The sequence below is a fragment of the Gastrolobium bilobum genome, unplaced genomic scaffold, assembly GCF_033153095.1.
Source record: "Gastrolobium bilobum isolate Gb01-03AN ecotype WA unplaced genomic scaffold, APGP_CSIRO_Gbil_v1 utg9061, whole genome shotgun sequence".
Taxonomy (NCBI): domain Eukaryota; kingdom Viridiplantae; phylum Streptophyta; class Magnoliopsida; order Fabales; family Fabaceae; genus Gastrolobium; species Gastrolobium bilobum.
This window is the reverse complement of record NW_026897738.1, coordinates 285,906-304,714: the sequence shown is the minus strand read 5'-3', so window position 1 is coordinate 304,714 and position 18,809 is coordinate 285,906. Positions and strand designations below refer to the sequence as shown.

Here is an 18,809-nt window from a genome sequence, read left to right as displayed (position 1 = left end):
GGAGAAGTTGTTATCCCTTTTATATTTGGGTTTAACTTTTCTACCTGTAATACATTATACATGTAATATACTATCATTATGGATAGTATATAGTGTAACTTTTGAAATGTAAACAAAGATAGAGTTAATTTCAAAAATTACACTATGTATTAGTACATAGTATACTGCAGATATCTTTTCTACATTAAATGAAAAATATCTTTCCCTTTATATTTTTAGAAATTGGGCTCAAGTAAGCGATGAAATAATATAATTGAGTTAAGTAATTTCAAAGAGTTCACCTAAGTTTTATTGTATTTTTATTTAATTCAATATTTTATTTTATATTATTTTTATTAACTATTATGCCGCCAATCAACTCCTTTATTATTTAATGGAAAATACAATTAGGTTGCAATACACAAATTATTACACTCTTTTTTTCCCCTGGTTACAAAATGGTTGCATATTTGCATTCTCTACCAAAAATCCAAACACAATTTTCACTAATTTTATTGTTAACAGCAGTTTTAAAATTATATTTAACGAAATATTTTTTGAAAATGTTATAAAACCACATCAGAAACATACAATGCCTGTCATTTTCAAAAATAGATTGTCCACTACCGTAAGAATCTAATAATATCCTTAAAAGAATATTCACTATTTTGTAAATTCATAAGTAGCACATAGCAGACATAACTGAATATGACAATTTAAATCACCAGACTGTGGTGGCTAGTTGTCATTCTGTTTTCCATTACAAATCACTTTATGGGGCTAAGCCCACTCATGAAAGCTTGACATGAGTCAAGTTTTTGGGTAGATAAAGAAAATTATTTTAAGCATGTATTTTAAGCACTACATAAAGGGATTGTTGTTTGTCCTTTAACATGACACCATCAAATTTCCTACACACACAATATTTTATGGGACCCACACTTTTTAAAACAAAAAAAAATTAAAAAAGTTAAGCCACGCAAAACGAATCTCTATAACATTACACAATCACTTTTCCTACAACATAACTCTTATAAAACCCCTACATAAATTCACTAAGCATAAAAATCCACCACCTTCTGTTATGCAACTAATATGATAATATCACCACTCACAAGTTACCTTGTGAATGATTTAATAGTCTTTGATCCTAAAGTTGCACGCTTGCCAAATGTTTTATCAAATTTTAATTTCAAAGCTATTAATTGGTTTAGATGAAACCAACAATGTAAAACTATAATACAATAAAAAACTTATTTTCACTTAGTATTGTTATTTTGCAATGAAAAATAAAATATCAATTTCAAACTCGCTTCTCATATAATAAGATTATATAACTAGCTGCGAGATAATGTGCATGAAAATGTGCGTGGATGGTTTTACTACCTATAAAAATCTCATGTTGTGCAACTTGTGGATGATTAATGAATAAATAAATAATATAAAATTTGATGTGAAACGAGTTTCGTCATATAAGGCCGGTTCGGTGTGATCCTGATAATATAAATTTATATTATACGTTACGATATTTTTAATTATTTGTTGTAACTATCATATAGTATAAGCTCAATTAATACATCAAAATAATGTATAACTTAATCTAGCCTAACTAATATTCACACTTGTTATACAAAAAAAAAAAACTAATACTCACACAACCATCTTGTGAATTCAGACGCATCTTTTCCACACACAACCCAATTAAAGATGCTTAATATAATGTACCAAATAAACAAAAAGAGAAGAAGAAAAAATATGCTTCACGTAAGAATCTTGAAACAGCGAGGCATTACAAAATAAAAAAAGGTGATGGGGATTGATTTTTATATCAAGGGAATGAATTTACACAAACAAGTTGACTCAGATACATAAATGTGCAAGCCATTAACAAAAGTAAACACCGTACAAGGACATCTTAAAAGGGTTCTCAATTTTGTTGAGTTAAAAGGGCAATTCCAGCAATGTAGTAATAAGCTGAACTCTGAACCTTACTGAGGATTGGGAGCACGGCTATTAGCAGCAGAGACCCTAGAACCCCATTCAAGTAACTCTTTGCTTGTGTCATCCTTGTGAACAATCACCTCAATGAAGCATAAGCAATCTTTCTTTGGTCCTGTTGCTGTGTTAATTGCTTCAACTAGCTCCTCTTCGCAGAAGACCTGAAATTAAGCATGCATGAAAGGATACAAGATCAGCACTTTATCCATTTTTTAAGAAGTGAAGTTTGATGAGAGTTCACTATGTCAAGAAAGAAACTACTCACCTTTGCAGTCCAGCATTTCCCTTCACCATTGTGGATTGCATCAATCAATCCAGTGTAATTCCAGTTCTTAATCACATTGTATGGTCCATCATGAATTTCAACCTCAATGGTGTATCCACCGTTATTTATTAGGAAGATTATGGTATTTTGCCCGCATCGCAGCATTGTTGACACATCCTGAGCAGTCACCTAAAAATGAATTTAAAGAAAGATAAGAACACCATATTCAGTTCAAGATTTGTTTTTGAGTTAATATTTAGAACAAATTTTGAAACGCCTAAAGAAAAATAAAATTACATTTTGATTGAAATCATCATGCTTTTAAGTAAATTATGCAAGACAAACCTGAAAGCTTCCATCACCAATGCAAGCAATCACTCGCTTCTGAGGGACAGCTTGTGCATAACCAAGAGTTGCACCAACAGACCATCCAATTGAGCCATATTGCATTTGGAACTCATACCTGTCAACAATATTTTTATCAAACTAAGAAGAAGAAAAAAAGATGATAAATGAAACAAATCACTTTCTCTCATATACTTACCCACATCCCCTTGGCAATTTCAGTTTTTGGCAGTTAAACCATGAGTCTCCTGTCTCAGCAATTACAGCTGTTTCACCAGATAGCATCTTTTGTATATGTTGGAAAAGAACATTAACCCTCAAAGGTTCTTTGGGTGCAGCCTTCAAAGGATGCCCTTCAGGGACAAATATCCTGTGGTAATTTTCATATGCAGTACTGTTGTGTTTGAGACGCTTTGCAAGTGCCATGAGGAAATCCTTCATCAACACACACCCAAATGCAGGTCCATTTGCAATGACAACCCTTTCAGGCTGCACAATGATTGCCTTCTCTTTCTTGAGAAGAAGTGAATACCCCACAGAGCTGTAGTCATTGAAAATGGGACCAGCAAACAAGTATGCATCTGCAGACTCCACAATCTCAGCACAGAATGCAGTACTAACAGCACCCCAATAAGTTCCAATGAAATGGGGATGGTGCTCAGGAACTAGCCCTTTGGCTGCTGGCATCACAGCAAGTGCATAACCACATGCATCAGCAAGTTTAACAAAGGCATCAGATGCTTTTGCAACCCTTAGTTTAGGACCACCCACTAGCACTGGTTTCACTGCCTTGTTCAGGAATTCTACTGTTGCCTCCACTGCAGCCTCCAACCCCATTTGATTACTCACTCTGCAAAAACACCACCAATCATCAACAAAAATAAAAAATAAAAAATTCTCCATTAAACCCTGACTAGGGCGTATGGGATGAATACAATCATTGTACATGCTCCACCCCCAATCATCAACATTTCCAATAATTGGAATCTTCACAATTACTCACATTAAAAAAAAAAAAAAAAAGACTTACTTGAGAGATAATGAAAAAGGAACAGGCTCACGAATGAAAGTTGGGTGAGGAATAGCAGGCAAGTTACAACTAATGCTTATATACACAGGCTTGCTCTCTTTCAATGAAGTTGAGATTGCTGTATCGATCAATTCATGAGCATCTTCCAAGTTATTCACCACAGCCTATCATCAAAACCATGTTAACACAACTCATCAAACTCACACTCAACATCAAACAAAATAAAAAATAAAAAATAAAAAAAAAACCCCCACAAAACACAATCAGAGAAATCCACCACAAACAAACCAAAAGTAGCAGCAAATCAATCCATGACTTCATGAAACATTCACATAACACCAAATTTAAAAAAAAAAAAAAAAAAAAAATCAAATAAAGAAGACTCAGTTTGAGATTTGAAACCTGAAAGCAAGTAATGGTTTGAAAACACCTCAACTCTTGGCTGAAATCTGGTAACCCAATGGTGTGGTGAAGGATTCTGTTGGTGCCATAATCGTTGGAATTGGGACCACCAACGATGCAAATGAGTGGCAAATTCTCACTGTAAGCTCCGGCGATTGCGTTAAGGACGCTGAGACCACCGACGGTGAAGGTGACGACGCAGGCACCGACGCCGCGAGCCCGGGCGTAGCCGTCGGCGGCGTATCCGGCGTTGAGCTCATTGCAGCAGCCGACGAGGTTGAGCGCCGGCTCGGCGATGAGGTGGTCAAGCAGCGTGAGGTTGAAGTCGCCGGGAACGGAAAACACGTCGGTGACGCCGATTTGCACCAGACGGCGGGCGAGGTGGCAGCCCAGCGTGGCCTCTCCGCCGCAAGAGATCGCCGTCGCCGGAATACTAGTCTGAATGGCCGTTGTGCTGTTTGCGGTGCATGACACGACGTCGTTGCTTGTAGGCTTGCTTGAGTTCAAAGATCCTAACTTTGTGTCCATTGTGTCAGGTGGGTGTTCAGAGGCTTCGCGTTTTCCGAGGTTCAGTGAGAATCGGAAGGAGAGAGAAAAGGAGAATATTGTAAAAGGAAGAGGATGCTAAAAAAAAAACAAGACAAAAACTGTTTTTTTTTGTAGTGAAGTTTGTTACTTTGTTTGATGGGTTTTGGTTTTGTGTTGAGATGAAGTTTGTATGTATTGATGGGTGTTTGAAGGGTGTTTGTTTGTTTTGTGTAGTGTTGTGTAGTTGATGAATGAGAAGGGTGCAGAAAAGAGTAAGCGTTATATAGTAGAAAGGTTTGTGATTGTGCCTTGAGAAAGTGGTAACTGAAACACACAGGACAGTGGAAGGTGCTTGGAAATGGAAATGGAAAATGGAAAATGGCATATACTAGGAGCGCTTTTTTTGGTCGTCTTGAACCATCATGGTCCATTCCAAAAGAAAAAAAAAAGAATTATGAAAAAAATAAAAAATTTATATGTCCGAAAATAAATAAATAAAAAATGGAGGAATTTTTATGAAAAAAAAATAAAATATTTAAATGGAATTACAATTTTTCATTTTAGGAAAAGGAGGAGTATTCAATGTTCTAGAACACCGAAAATATTTCCATATACTAGGGGCGGCTTATTGTTTCCGTTTTGGCACTGGCGGTGGTGGTCTCAAACTATGAAATGTTTTTTTGTTTGATGTTTGAAAAAATGAATTTGAGTTGTTTGTGTGTGTTTTTTGTTTTTTTCTTCTCTGGTCGAGAAAGATCCAACAGGAAGAAGTGAAGTTAGTGTGCCTGGGGATCAACAAAAGTTTGGTGTGACTGAAACCAGAGAAAGAGAAAAAAGGTTCAAAAAAAAGGAGAGAGAGAGGGAAAAAACAAAATTGATGGCGTTTGGTATAGGAGAAATTTTTATTTGTCCGGGAAACTCAATTTTCAAAAATATGATTTTTACGTTCAGTTTACGATAATATCTGAAAATTTAAAATTTAGAAAAATTCAGTTCCCGAGAATCTCTCAAAATCCCGCGTACCAAACGTCCGCTAAGTGTTAAGTTTTTAGTAAAAAAATGACGGGTGATGCTGGACCATATTAAAAAGATTCAATGGCAAAGAAGTTTCCGTTTATTGTTGAGGAAGCAAATATAAAACGAACACTTGTTCGGTCCAAAATAATAGACAACAAAACCAAAAAAAGATCACTATTCCAATAATTTGGTCAAGGTCAATGGATTAGTGAAGGAATCGGTTTTTTTTACTCGCTAGCTGTAATTTTATATTAATTTTAAGGGGATTGTGAATCTATATCTCTTGTTGTTCCAGAGACAAGGGAACATGCTATGCTGGGGGCCATCAAATTAGAAAAAAAGAAAAAGAAAAAATATGCAATACATTTTTCCATGGTCAGTTGGAATCCCCTAATTTTAATCAATAGTTTGTTCATTCGTATATTTTACAATTATGAAAGAAGTATACCTAATTAATTTAAAAATTAAAATTACACAAATTAATTGAATGTTTTAAAAGTTTAATCAGTCTCAAAGAGAATGAATTCGTTTACCAAAAAAAAAAAAAAAAGAGAGAGAGAGAATGAATTCTAAATTAATATGTGAGTCTGTGAGATTGAATTATCCATTTGATGTAATTTAAAGGTATTTCTCAAAAGAAAGTAAAAGATAAAAAATATTGAATTTAAACAATTAATTTGCAGAAAAAAAAATTCGGACAAATTTTCTATCAAAGTTGTCAACACTAAACACAAATTAGTATATGGTTAATTTTTTATTTAGTTTAATTAAGTTGTGGACTTACCACACACACTAGAAAAATTAATTTATATCCACTAGGGCGGTGTGGGTGTGGGTGTGTGGTAGTGTGTTCGATTTCCTGTAATTCCAAAAAAAAAAATATTTATTTATTGAGATGAAATTGTATCCACAGCTAATGACTTAAGGATTGAGTAAAATAAAATAATTTAACTTTTTTAATCTAAGTCGTGATCACGAGTTATAATTTATACTATATTATAATTCAGAGTCGTTTTATGAAAAGTTTTGTCACATATAATTTATTTAGATTCTTTTAAAAAGAGTAAACTTTCCATCTTAAGCAGGTCTTTAGAAAAAATTAAACTACATGTGTTATGGGTCAAGTGAGACTTTATTCATGATGCAAACTAATTAATTTAAATATTAAATTAATAAAATTAATTTGAATTCTAATTTTGAATTTTGAATTTAAATATAGTCATGAAATTATATTTGATGACAATGAATAAAATTAAGGAAACCAATTAATTATATTGATTGACTCAAATTAAGGAAATCAAATAATTAGATTGATTAAGGAAACTATCTAATATAATTAGAAAGTGAAGGGGCGCTAATCAAGGGGTTGATTAGCCATCATATTTAGTTTCCTTTTTTTATTTAAATGAGACATTTTTCTTATTTTTCTCTATTTGAAACCCTTGCCGAAAATTACTCATTCTTTGAAAAGTTGGCTTCTCTACACATATTTCTTATGTTCTTTGTTTCTTTTCTTTTTCTTCTTCTTCTTCTCAAGTCGTTCTTTTGCATTGTATATTCTAAATATGATTTTATTAAGGATCTTAATCCTACCAAGGAAGACTAGAGGATTAAGGTTAGGGTGGTTAGGACTTGGAATGTTCCTAATTTGTATTGGAAAGATTGTAATGACAATGTAAAGATGGTTATATTGGATAAACAGGTAATACTTTTGGTTTCTATTTGGTATAAATGTTGCGAAATGATATAATTTAGTTTTCATTATTTTATTAATGTGTGCATTTTGTGGATAGAAGGATCCATGCTAATGTGAAAAGTTCTTTATAAGTCTGAAATAAAATGCATGAAGCAAATATCTATTTTATCGTAAATTTTGGAATTGGTTAAGTTGTGACAATTTCAGGCCAACTAGACAATATTATAGTCTGTCTTTCAACTTGAGGATATATGTTAAATCAATTTCAACTTGAGGATAAATGTTAAATCGATTGTTGATGCTACTTTTCTTAGCCATGACTTGAAATAATTAAAAAAAAAAACTAAATTAACCAAAATCTTATCTTTAGCCGGTGACATTATAGTAATTTAATTTATGCTTGACGAGTATGACTTGCATAAAATGTGTTTAAAACATATAACTAATTAATATGAGATATTGATTGAAACTTACGCCTTTTTTGTGTGGAAATTTTACGTTACTTTAAAAATAAATTTAAAAATTACTTCAAATTAATAATATTAGGATATAATTATACCAATTAAGTAAATGCCCCAAAAGAGTAGACCAACTTTACTCTCTATAATATGATACAAAGGGTTCGCTCCACTTTGTTATTATCTTTAAAAAAGTTATGTAACTTTATCACCATAGTTTATAATTTTATAAATATGATCAGTCTATAAGTTTTTAATTAACCTCGTAACACCTTGGTAGGATTCTTTAACTTTTGAAATAAACCCCATAACAATAAAGAATGAGATTATAACAAATTGAAGTTATAAAAGATAATATTAAATAACTAAGTCAAGGCTTTACAATACTATTAAATTTTGTATTATTAAGGTGTAACTTTAATAACCAAAAGTCTTGAATCCGAACCTGGAGCTAAGAAAATAATCTTGGTAAAGCTACCCCCTATAATAGATTTGATAAACCGGTAAATATGGAAGAGTGAATATTTTATCACACTTTGACAAAAAAAATTATCAGACTATCACGTCAACAGTAAATTTTGCCAAAATGCCACGCGGCATATTTCGCTACACTGTGTAGCAAAATATGTTTGCAAGTAATTTGCTACACAGTGTAGTGAAATATGCCATGTCAGGATGCACAGTCAGCAAAAATGACACGTGTCAAGCAGGCAGAAATTCGCTACACTGTGTAGCGAATTATGCTTGAATTCTGCCTGCTTGACACGTGTCATTTTTGCTGACTGTGCATCCTGACATGGCATATTTCACTACACTGTGTAGCAAATTACTTGCAAACATATTTCGCTACACAGTGTAGCGAAATATGCCGCGTGACATTTTAGCAAAATTTACTGTTAACGTGACGGTTGATAAATTTTTTTGTCAAACGTGACAAAATGGTGACTCTTCGAGTAAATATATCCGAAAGATATATATTCATTGAGGTGTAACACCCTACAAATTGCCAGCTAAAAACAAGGATTTAGGTTGTTCCTTTTCCTTCTAAATAATAATTGGAAAAGAAAAAGGGATCCACTGATTTGGTTTGGTGAGGGATGAAACCAGGAAAGTTGATGGTAATTAAATCCAATCAAAGCTCAGCAGGTTTTAAGACAAGTTGGAATTGATTAATTGAAGTCATGCGCAATCCGTAGTGACACTTAAGTGGCCCGGTGATATCCCCAAGTAAGACATCTTTGCCATCATGCATGTATATATGGTGGGTATCACTTTCTCTCTAAAGTATACAAATAGGATCATAAAGTAAAACTATTATGTACGATATCATGTTAATTGTTTTAATCAACCTTTTTGTTTTTCTTGACATGTTATTATCCTAGCTTGTATATATTATTCAACTATTATGAACTATTTCATTTGGACCGATTTGACCTAATTCGATATAAGCTAATTTATAGTGGACAAGATAGCTTATTATAAGTTTTAAATTGTTATAATTAATCATATAATTATTAAATTCTTTTAAAGTTTTGTCTCAATATTATTTTAAAACAAACACTCATCTATTTTAAGTAATAATTAATTTTAATTTTTTTAATTTGAGTTAATTTAATTTTTTAATATAAGTTAATTACGCAAATTGCTTAAAATTGCTTAAGACTCTATTATATAAACAAATAAAGGAAATGTAAGATAATGAGTCAATTTTCCAACTTAAACTATACTTGATCCGATACAAGTTAGTTTATATTTAACCCGGTTTATAGTGAACCGAACTGATCATATTATTTTTAGCTAGATACCATAAAGAATGACTTGAATAAAAATAACCAATTTTTTTTTTAAAAAAAAAACACTAGTATTTATTTATAATAAACGAGATATAAAATAAATTTTGAGTCTACAGATAAATCCCACTAAAGACTTCACAACTTGAGTCAACAACGTTTAGGGCAAAATTATTTTCAGTAATCACACTCACACCGCACCTGTTATATTGCATTGATACAAAAGAAAACAATGAGACAAACAAAAAAAGTCATAGCTGCCAGCTATTATATTGCATTACAAGGCAGGGAATATGCTCCAATATTGTAAGTGTACGTAGTACTAGTTACAGCTCCATTATGTTACGAGAATATGTGATTATTGTTTTTAGGAGATAATTTTATTTCTTATACGTGAGATTTATATGAAATTATGTAAAAAAAAAAAAAAAAAAAAATCTCATATATTTTTATGTATGTGTAGGAGATAACAATTATCTTTTACAATACGAGAAGTATTAATCTCTAATTATATATTGATAGTTTGAGCTTCCATCAAATAAGTCGGTAAGTTTATTCTTATTCTTGATGGCAATTATAGTTTACAAATAAAAAAATGTAAAGATGACATAATCCAAAAAATAAATAATAATAATTCAAAGTCAAGAAACAACAGTACTGAGCTAATATAACATTAATAATAATGAAAAAAAAGCTTACACATGACAAGAAAAAGAAATCACAAGAATAAAGAGGAATCTAGTTTAATTTGATTAGTGAGGAACTAAATTACAAACATCCAAATTTTTTTTAAAAATAATCATAATGGAGAAACAGCCTGAAAAACAACTTTCTATACTTTCTTTTTTGCACTCTTGGCTGGATTCTTATCAGGGTGATAATGAAAAGAGCCTGGAAACAAAACCAAATTAATTAAGAAAATCAGCAGGAATACAATCAGTTAAAGAAGATTAATTATAAGCAAAAATACAAAATAGACACACTTGTGATAAGTCATTTGAATTTCCCTCTTGCTTGAATTCTCATAGACCCCAAGAACCTGATTAATATGGATATGTACACAATCAGTTTACGCAGCTAGATAAAAGAATTAGTATCTTTTATCATTTAGGTAAAGACTAGAACTTGCAAGTGAATATTCTTCAATTTAAATATATAATGGCATGCATTCTCACAACATGCAAATAGACATTGTTTGATAGGATCAATCCAAGAAGGAAAAAGAAATAAAGAGAGAGAGAGAAAGAAATAAAATAAAGAAAAATCAAAATCTGGTTTGAGATTACTAAAGCTCTAAACTTGTTAGAGTAAGCCCAAGTATCAGAACTCTTAAAACCAGGCTTCATACAACCCAGTTAGGGCCCATAATATTCTTCACAATTCGCGATTGAAGTTGGCGAATGTGTGTTGACTACACAATTGCTTTCCCATTCCAACTATAGATGAGTTGTTAGATGAATTATTTGGAGCCACAACATTCACTAAGATCTTCTCTCATGCTACCATTAAATACGCGCTCTACCAATACCATTTGGGATGCACGATGGTCACTTTGAGTTCCTGGTCATGCCATTTGGACTGACTAATACTCCATCGATGCAGTGGTCAAACAGCTACGAGCCTTCCTCGAGTTAATTATAACAGAAGAATTGTCTTGCATTATGCTTCCCTTAACCTACTTAAAGCTGTCAAACTCCAGTGGACAAAAGCGGTTAATGAAGCCTTGAGATCCTTTAAAAAGCTACATCACAAACTATGCTTGCCCTTCTAGATTTCGCATCACAATTTATAGCCGAGACTGATGCTTCAAATTATAGCATAGATGCAGTGTTACTTCGAAAAGGAAAGCCAACCTCCTATTTAAGCAGAGCCAAGAGTGCAAGCCTAATCAACATATATCCGTGAATTATGGGGAAAAAAATTATTTAAATAACAAGATATTATGACAACCAAGTAAAGTTACAACCAATGTTACTACCAATCAATCTCACCGTTAAATTGGTAGTAGCGATCATCTCAGAGTCCTCGTTGGTCTCTTAAATAGTCCCTTTCTATTCGTTTCTCTCTCCCCCTTCTCTCTGTATACACTCTGCTGCCGCCGCTGCCCACAGTCTCTGTCCCGAAGGAGATCACCATGGAAGAAGTGGAGATTGTTGGAACGGTGAGGACCCACCAAATGGCGGATCCTATGGACAGCTTCGATGACGGAATTGTGAAGATTGTCGATTACGAAAACTCTAAATCCCTGCTTCAGAAGCTGAACCACCGTGTGGGATCCGATGAACCCCGCCCCACCCGTTACCAGAATCGTCTGTGTTTGTGTTTGCGTTTGCCCTAACACAGACATAGACGACACTACAATTAAATACTTTATTGCAATGATTGTTTTAATTTAAGGATTAAATTAAAATATATTTTATTTTAAGATAATTGATTCGCAAACCAGTGAAAGTTAAGCGATTTGGATGTCGCTGGAGCACCGAAGCACTTTCCTTAGCATTGGTCATTGAAACAAACCTATTTGAGATTCATTAATTATCAAAATGCTGATGAATTATCTGATTAAATATTTTACAAATCGAAATCGGAACCGGACCATTTGTTTCAACTGGGAATTATACCATCCGATCCAATCCAATCGGCGACGGAGGCAGGCGACCCCATCGGGACAGAGGCTGTGGGCAGCGGCGGTAGAGTGTATAGTGAGAGAGAGAAGGGAAGAGAGAGAGAAGAGGGAGAGAGAAACGAATAAAAAGAGACTATTTAAGAGACCAATGAGGACCGTGAGATCGATACTACCAATCTAACGATGAGATTGATTGGTAGTAACATTAGTTGTAACTTTACTTGATTGTCACAATATCCTATCCCATAACAAATTACAAAAACATAACAATTTGGAACCAATTTACAAATTTATAGCAACCCGTGCACGCAAAATAGGTGTGACTGATCGCGCACAAATAAGGTGCAGTAGGGTGTTTGGTGTTAACACATGGCAGAAAAAAATCAACATTTTTTATCATAAAATTTCGAAAGACCGTAACTTTTGATTTAGGTATCCAAATCAAATAATTTTTTTTATTCCACATAACTTTTCGAGATCTACGCAATTGAATCTCATTGAAGGGGATTTGGTAAAAAAAATTCAATTTTTTTCGAATTTGCAATAATGGTACCACCACAAGAGCATTTTATCTACCAAAATTTTCCAAAAAAAGACAACATACGTTTATTTGTTAAAAATGTTTATAATTATGACAGTGGTTTTCTCTCCATATACATACAAGCAACAAAGGATAACAATGTTTCTTTTTACGGAAAGCCCTAGAATACTGATCTTGTTATTGAAAAAATCGCTGGTTCAGAGACTAACAGTGGCAAAAAAAAGAGTGCCAAATTGCTGACTCGGGTTAATGAAAGTTGGGAAAACCACTATAACGGGATAATACACATAGATGATGAAGAGACGAGGAAGTAATACTATTAACGATATAGGGAAGTGGGAAAACTAGACCAAGAAATCGATGGTACGTGATGTAGCTCATGATTTTAGTTCAGGGGTTTTTGGGTTTAAACACTCTTGTGATTATCAAATTGTATTTGTGGGAGACAAAATTTCAACTTAAATAACATCATTCACATTAACGTGCCAAACAGGACATAAGGAAACATTTTTTGGGAAATATTTTTGACCAAATTCAGGGATTTGCCAACGCGTAGCTCTAGAAAAGTTACGTGGAAAAAAAATACTTGATTCGAACACTCAAATCAAAAGTTATGACCTTTCAAAATTTTATGATAAAACTGTTAAAAAATTTATAGCACGTGTCATCATTGAGTGAATCGCGCCTAGATTGGACGCGACCACTCACGCTTATTTTAGAAGCGACTGATTGCTATATATTTGTAAATTGATTTCAAAATATTATATTTTCTTAATTTTTTATTTAAATAATAATATTTTTTTTTCCGTGAATTATATACAATTGTGGAAGTTGTAGAGAAGTCACGCCATTATTAGTTTGGGGCCGATTTCATTATCCGTACTGACCATCAGTCTATTAAAGAGTTGCTATCTTAAACTATACAAACACCTGATCAGCACAAGTTTTATTCTAGGACCTCACCCTTGATTTCATTACCAGCTTGCCAACTTTGAATGGTTTCTGCACCATCCTAATTATAGTGGATCGTTTAGTGACACGTGTTAGTGACTCTCAACTGGCTCGGTGAGATTCCAAGCAGCAGCTTCACTCTACTCTGCGATGATTGTGGGCCCTGTGCTCGTTTTCTGCCATGTCAAATTTGAGATGCCGAGATGACAGTCATTGTCGCCCTCACTCTATAATGTTAAAGAGTGACATAATAAAATGATTATGAACAACACAAAAATTCTATCAGCCTTTTTGTTTTCCTTGACTTATTATATTGTTAAGTTGCTATAGATTATTCTATAAACAAACATAAAATTCTATCTTGTTTTGAAGAGAAGATAGGTTATAACACCCAAATCAAAGAAACAATCATAAATGTATTCAATTATAAGGCATGCTATTCTTATAAATGTTCAGTGTTTGCTTTGCATTAGGTTCAAGGAGTTTTCTAGAGCACCCCATGTTCAAGGAAAATGATAGACTAAAATAATATTGTCCTTAAGAAAATTTCATTATAACAGACTTGACATACTCAACCTCATAAGATAAGATTATGTGCAAATATTATCTGTATTCTTGCTAGTTTCAAAGCTAAAGACTCTCTTTCAATATATGTACATGAGTATAACCAAAGTACCGCAAAATCCAGAGTTATTGCCTAGTGCTCTACTTGAGTACAGGCTTCTTATGTGTCTCCCTGAACGGTATATCTCCACTGAGAACGGAGCTGATGAAATTCTCTACCTCCTCTACTGTCATTTCACCCATATATGCAGTGTACTTCCCTCTCCGAGGTTTGTAAGCAATCAACAACTTATCAGATGATTTATATCCCGTTTTATCAAATTTATTTAAAAACGACTGTTGCTTTGCGGCATCTAACAGAGCATAGGAAATAGAGTCCCTAGAGCTTGCTCCTTGATTTGGGCGTCTTGACAAAGACTTTTGAGAAACCTGAAATTGCAGTGCTCCCTTAGAGAGTTTGCACAAGAAAAAGTTATATATAAACTGTTGAGTAAATGAAATATACACTCACCAAAGAGAGAATTGATTCTAGCTTTTCTCTAGCTTTAGAAGATCTGAAGGCACCAATTATGCAGACTGGAGTTCTCTCACCACAAAGATCATCAAAGTTTGACCTAGAAAGCAACTGTATGTGTCCCTCATCTGAATCACTTCGTGTTTTCTTGGCCTGACCTGACGCTTCCTTTTTACTAACTTTTTCAAAACTATCAAGTACATTACTAAGATCAAGAACTGCAGATTTTATATCTTTTACAGAGATCCCTGTTTTCAGAATTCGCTTCTCTCCATTAGGTAGCCAACCTACAATAGCTGGAAGTGCATCAACTCCTAGCCTTTTCACTCTTGGATCCGATACATCATGAACCTACAAATGATTCAAGATACACATTAAATTTTGTTCATACATGAATACAAAAACCAAGTGTAATTTCCCCCAAGAAATAAGCTATAAAAAACCTGACAAGTACTTAAAACATTATCACGATATAGGCTGATTGAGTCTAATGAATTACCTTTATCTTGTTAACCTTCAATTGGTTTAAAGAAAGAGATTAACCGGAAAAAAAAAAAATGTTCACAACCAGCACTTACATACCTCTGCATCGCTGAAAGTAATGCGTCTGTGATACAAGCCGCTAAGCACACGCCAAATTACAGGAGTGTCCTTCTTGGTGGAGAGAAGCATCACCCTAGGCAACTTTCCATTAGTGCTAAATTGATCAAGATAATTCAAGTCAGTCCGTTTTGAAAACCTTGGCAAGTGTTCTTGACAGAAAGCCTTCAAATTCTTAACAGCCAAGTCACCACCATATTCCACCAAAGAACCCTTTTCATTCTCCTTGTAAGAATAAACAAAAAGCCTTGGAGCTCTGCGTGGATTGACACCAAGCTCCTTACATAATGAGACTTCCTTTTCACAATTAATGCTTCCAACCTGTCACACAGAAGAGAGAAATAAGCTATGCCAACCTATCACAATCAACGAAAATGAAAGAGTTCAGAAATAAATAAGAACCTTCAAAGCTCCTTGCAATGAACTGGCAACCTCCTCTACAGTGGATTCAAAGTATTGGATCCCCTTCAATGAGGGTGTATAAGATAACAAAAACCAAGTCATCCCTTGATCAGCTATTTCTTTCTTGTAGATATGTGAATTTATGGCTCTAAAACTTTTGAGAGAACTCTTGGACCCAGATTGAGAACTAGTTGAACTGCCAAAACCACCAAACTGTCTCCCACCACCACCGCCGCCGCCGCCAAAAAGACTGCCAAAAATATCATCCAAACCAAATCCAAAAGAATTTGAATCACCAGAGCCGCCAAAGGAAAAGGAGAATGACTTAGAGCCTCCCTGCCCACCCATGCCCTGCCATTCCCCTGGTCGGAAGTTAAAATTGCTTTGTCCGGGACCACCTCCCGTGAAATAAGTATATCCACCCTGATCTCCTGGATGGCCAGCTTCAAAACCAGGATTTCCTTTCTCATCTCCATACAAGTCATAATTCTTCCTCTTCTGTTCATCGGATAAGATCTCATATGCTGATAAACGAAAAAAATAACACACACATGAACATCCTCAAACAAGAAATAGGAAGAAAGTAAGCCTACAAAAGAGCATGAAACTACTTATATAATTGACTATAGCATAACTCTTTGTTCCAGCAAGTATGAGCTTTTGTGTATGTGTGTTTGGTAGAGAGCGAGAATACAAAAAATTTTATACCATTATTGATCTGAGCAAACTTCTCTTGTGCACCCTTGGCTTTGTTCTTGTCAGGGTGATACTGGAGAGAGAGCCTGAAAAACAAATTACGAGGCGAGTTAATAAAGAAAATCAGTTATCAGAAGAGAATGGTTTACACAATGCCATGTCACAAACAATAAGAATACAAAATAGACATACTTGTGGAAAGCCTTCTGTATTTCCCGCTGACTTGCATTTTTATCAACCCCAAGAACCTGATAAAATTCAAGCATGTACAATCAGTTTATGCTCTCAAAAAATATAAATGAATAAATAAATTTTTCCTCTTTTCACCCCATTTGGAATCCATCTTTGATTCTTGATCAGTGCCAGCTTGAAATAAAAGATTTAGCATCCTTTTCTCGTTCAGGTCTTGAACCAATTAAAGACAAAAACTTTGAATTGAATATTCATCAATTTAAATATACAAAGACATTCTCAGAACATGCTTGACATTGTTTGATAAGATCAAACCAAGAAGAAATAAAATTAAAAAGAAAAAAATTTAGAAAAAACGGTCATATGGCAAAAAAAAACCCAAATTTATAAACTTAAAAGATAACCCAGATTGAGCATTCTATATAGCAACCAAAGATTAAGCTATAAGTAACAAATTACCAAGAACGCAATGGGAATTTCTCCATTTCTCAAACCCTGAACCAAGTTTCATCAAATTGGAAAAGAAAGAAAGAAAGAAAACTTGGGTTTGAGACTGACCTTGTAGGGGTCGATGCTTTTGGCTTCCAATTCCAAAAAGCTTGCAAGGAAACATAGCGTAGCCACGAAGACCCATATGGTAGCAATACGAGTCCTCATACCCGGGTTCGAACCTGAACCAGAACCTTTAGCCGGAGAGAGTTTGAATTCGGATATCGGAGCTTTCGTTTTCGGAGGTAACAGTGACGGTAACGGAATCGCGGTTCGATAAATAAGTTTCCAGGGGGAGAGGGGATAGCGTCCAGAAGTTTCGAGGTTAATACCATCAAATTACACATGGCATTTTGACGTGTTACCACGCATTTTGGCCAATCAGATTTTAGAATTTCTAATTTCTATTTTACTAATTTCTATAACATGTCACGAGAATAAATTTTGTGTCAGAAACATAAGGTTTTTTTTTGTGGACTTACTTAAGACATATGTAAAATAATTTTTTTTAATTAATATCCGTACTATAATAAATTATTTTTTTAAAAAAAATTGAATACCAAATTAAAATTTTAAGTATCAATTTATGAACTAAGAAGGGTGTATTAGATTGGAATTTCAAAAGATTTTAATGGATTATTTTCGGACAAAAAAATATATTGGTGTTTAATTAAGATTTTAAAAGATTGAAAAAAAGTTACGTGTATTCGATTAGGATTTTAAAAGATTATTTTAGAGTCCTTCCAAATTCGTTTGTATTTAATCAGGATTTTAAAAAAATAATAATAATCTTATGGTATTCAAAAATCTGACGATTTTAATGAATTTTCTATTAGTGTGGACTCGTGAGACTTTTCAATGAGAAATATAAATAGGATGTCTCCCTCACAATCTCACCCTGACCCTTAAGATTTCTTAAGATTTTTGTATTGCAGTGTCTTTTTCTTCCTTTAACGGGTTGATCCGCTTGAAATCGAGTTTCGCCGTAGGAGCTTTGTCAAAGCTCAAAAATAGCAGATCTTTTTGGCAATTTTCATCACAAAATAAACCAGAAATAACAAACCAACAATATTATAATATAATCTATCTCAAAAACAGCAGATTTTTTTAGAGCTTTTAGAAGTTTCAATAATAAATTTTGAAGTTATTAGTCTCGATTTTTTCTTGGCACAAAAAAATATAATTTTTGCATTAAAAACAATATAAAACAGTAAGAAAACAATAGAGGAACTAAAATCCTCAAACCAATTTTCGTTTTACATCAATGAAACAAGGTCAATTTAAAGAAAGATTGAAACTTTCATAATATAAACCCTATATTTCGTAACAATACATTCATGAACGAAATTCTTTTGCTATAGAAACGATTTCAAACCATTTTTGTGTCAATAGATAACTAAAAACTTGTTTTTCAAAAGCTGCAAAGCAATTTAAGATTTTAACATATCGATTGAAAATAATTTGAGAAATTTTCTAAACTTTCATGTAATAAAACCCAAAAATTCATATTCAAAATTTTCTTAAAATATGCATATAACATATACTTAGCAAACTCTTATCACATGTAAAACAAAAATCCCACGGTTTTCAAGATCAATTACAAAAAATTCCAAACGAAATTTTATCATGAACTTGAAGTTCTATATGCAAATTTAGAATTATTTTAATAAATAAAAAAATTGGGTTTTATAATCATATACGCATAGCTTTGATACCAAATGAATAA

The 18,809-nt window shown here is 33.4% G+C and overlaps 2 protein-coding genes across 2 annotated transcripts; both read right to left on the bottom strand.

Annotated features, from left to right (window-relative positions):
* Positions 1 to 1,726: 1,726 nt before the first annotated feature.
* Positions 1,727 to 5,187, bottom strand: LOC133309638 (pyruvate decarboxylase 2). The gene is made up of 6 exons (XM_061510431.1): positions 4,020 to 5,187; positions 3,618 to 3,781; positions 2,787 to 3,437; positions 2,588 to 2,705; positions 2,243 to 2,431; positions 1,727 to 2,138 (listed from the first exon to the last, which is right to left on the bottom strand). The coding sequence occupies exons 1-6, from the start codon at positions 4,545 to 4,547 to the stop codon at positions 1,968 to 1,970; spliced, it is 1,821 nt and encodes a 606-aa protein (XP_061366415.1). The 5' UTR covers positions 4,548 to 5,187; the 3' UTR covers positions 1,727 to 1,967.
* Positions 5,188 to 14,051: 8,864 nt separating this feature from the next.
* Positions 14,052 to 17,342, bottom strand: LOC133309637 (dnaJ protein ERDJ3A). The gene is made up of 7 exons (XM_061510430.1): positions 17,153 to 17,342; positions 16,595 to 16,650; positions 16,415 to 16,488; positions 15,707 to 16,230; positions 15,287 to 15,625; positions 14,702 to 15,055; positions 14,052 to 14,619 (listed from the first exon to the last, which is right to left on the bottom strand). Exons 1-7 carry the CDS (start codon positions 17,249 to 17,251, stop codon positions 14,332 to 14,334), a joined length of 1,734 nt encoding a protein of 577 aa, XP_061366414.1. The 5' UTR covers positions 17,252 to 17,342; the 3' UTR covers positions 14,052 to 14,331.
* Positions 17,343 to 18,809: the final 1,467 nt, after the last annotated feature.

Excerpts from the sequence above, each read along its gene's own strand:
- LOC133309638 (XM_061510431.1), bottom strand. The coding sequence starts at position 4,547 with ATGGACACAAAGTTAGGATCTTTGAACTCAAGCAAGCCTACAAGCAAC. Across the intron at positions 3,782-4,019 it reads AAACCATTACTTGCTTTCAG|GCTGTGGTGAATAACTTGGA; the intron begins GTTTCAAATCTC and ends TTTTGATGATAG. Across the intron at positions 3,438-3,617 it reads CCTTTTTCATTATCTCTCAA|AGTGAGTAATCAAATGGGGT; the intron begins GTAAGTCTTTTT and ends GTGTTTTTGCAG.
- LOC133309637 (XM_061510430.1), bottom strand. The coding sequence starts at position 17,251 with ATGAGGACTCGTATTGCTACCATATGGGTCTTCGTGGCTACGCTATGT. Across the intron at positions 16,489-16,594 it reads ATACAGAAGGCTTTCCACAA|GCTCTCTCTCCAGTATCACC; the intron begins GTATGTCTATTT and ends TTTGTTTTTCAG. Across the intron at positions 15,056-15,286 it reads TTACTTTCAGCGATGCAGAG|GTTCATGATGTATCGGATCC; the intron begins GTATGTAAGTGC and ends AATCATTTGTAG.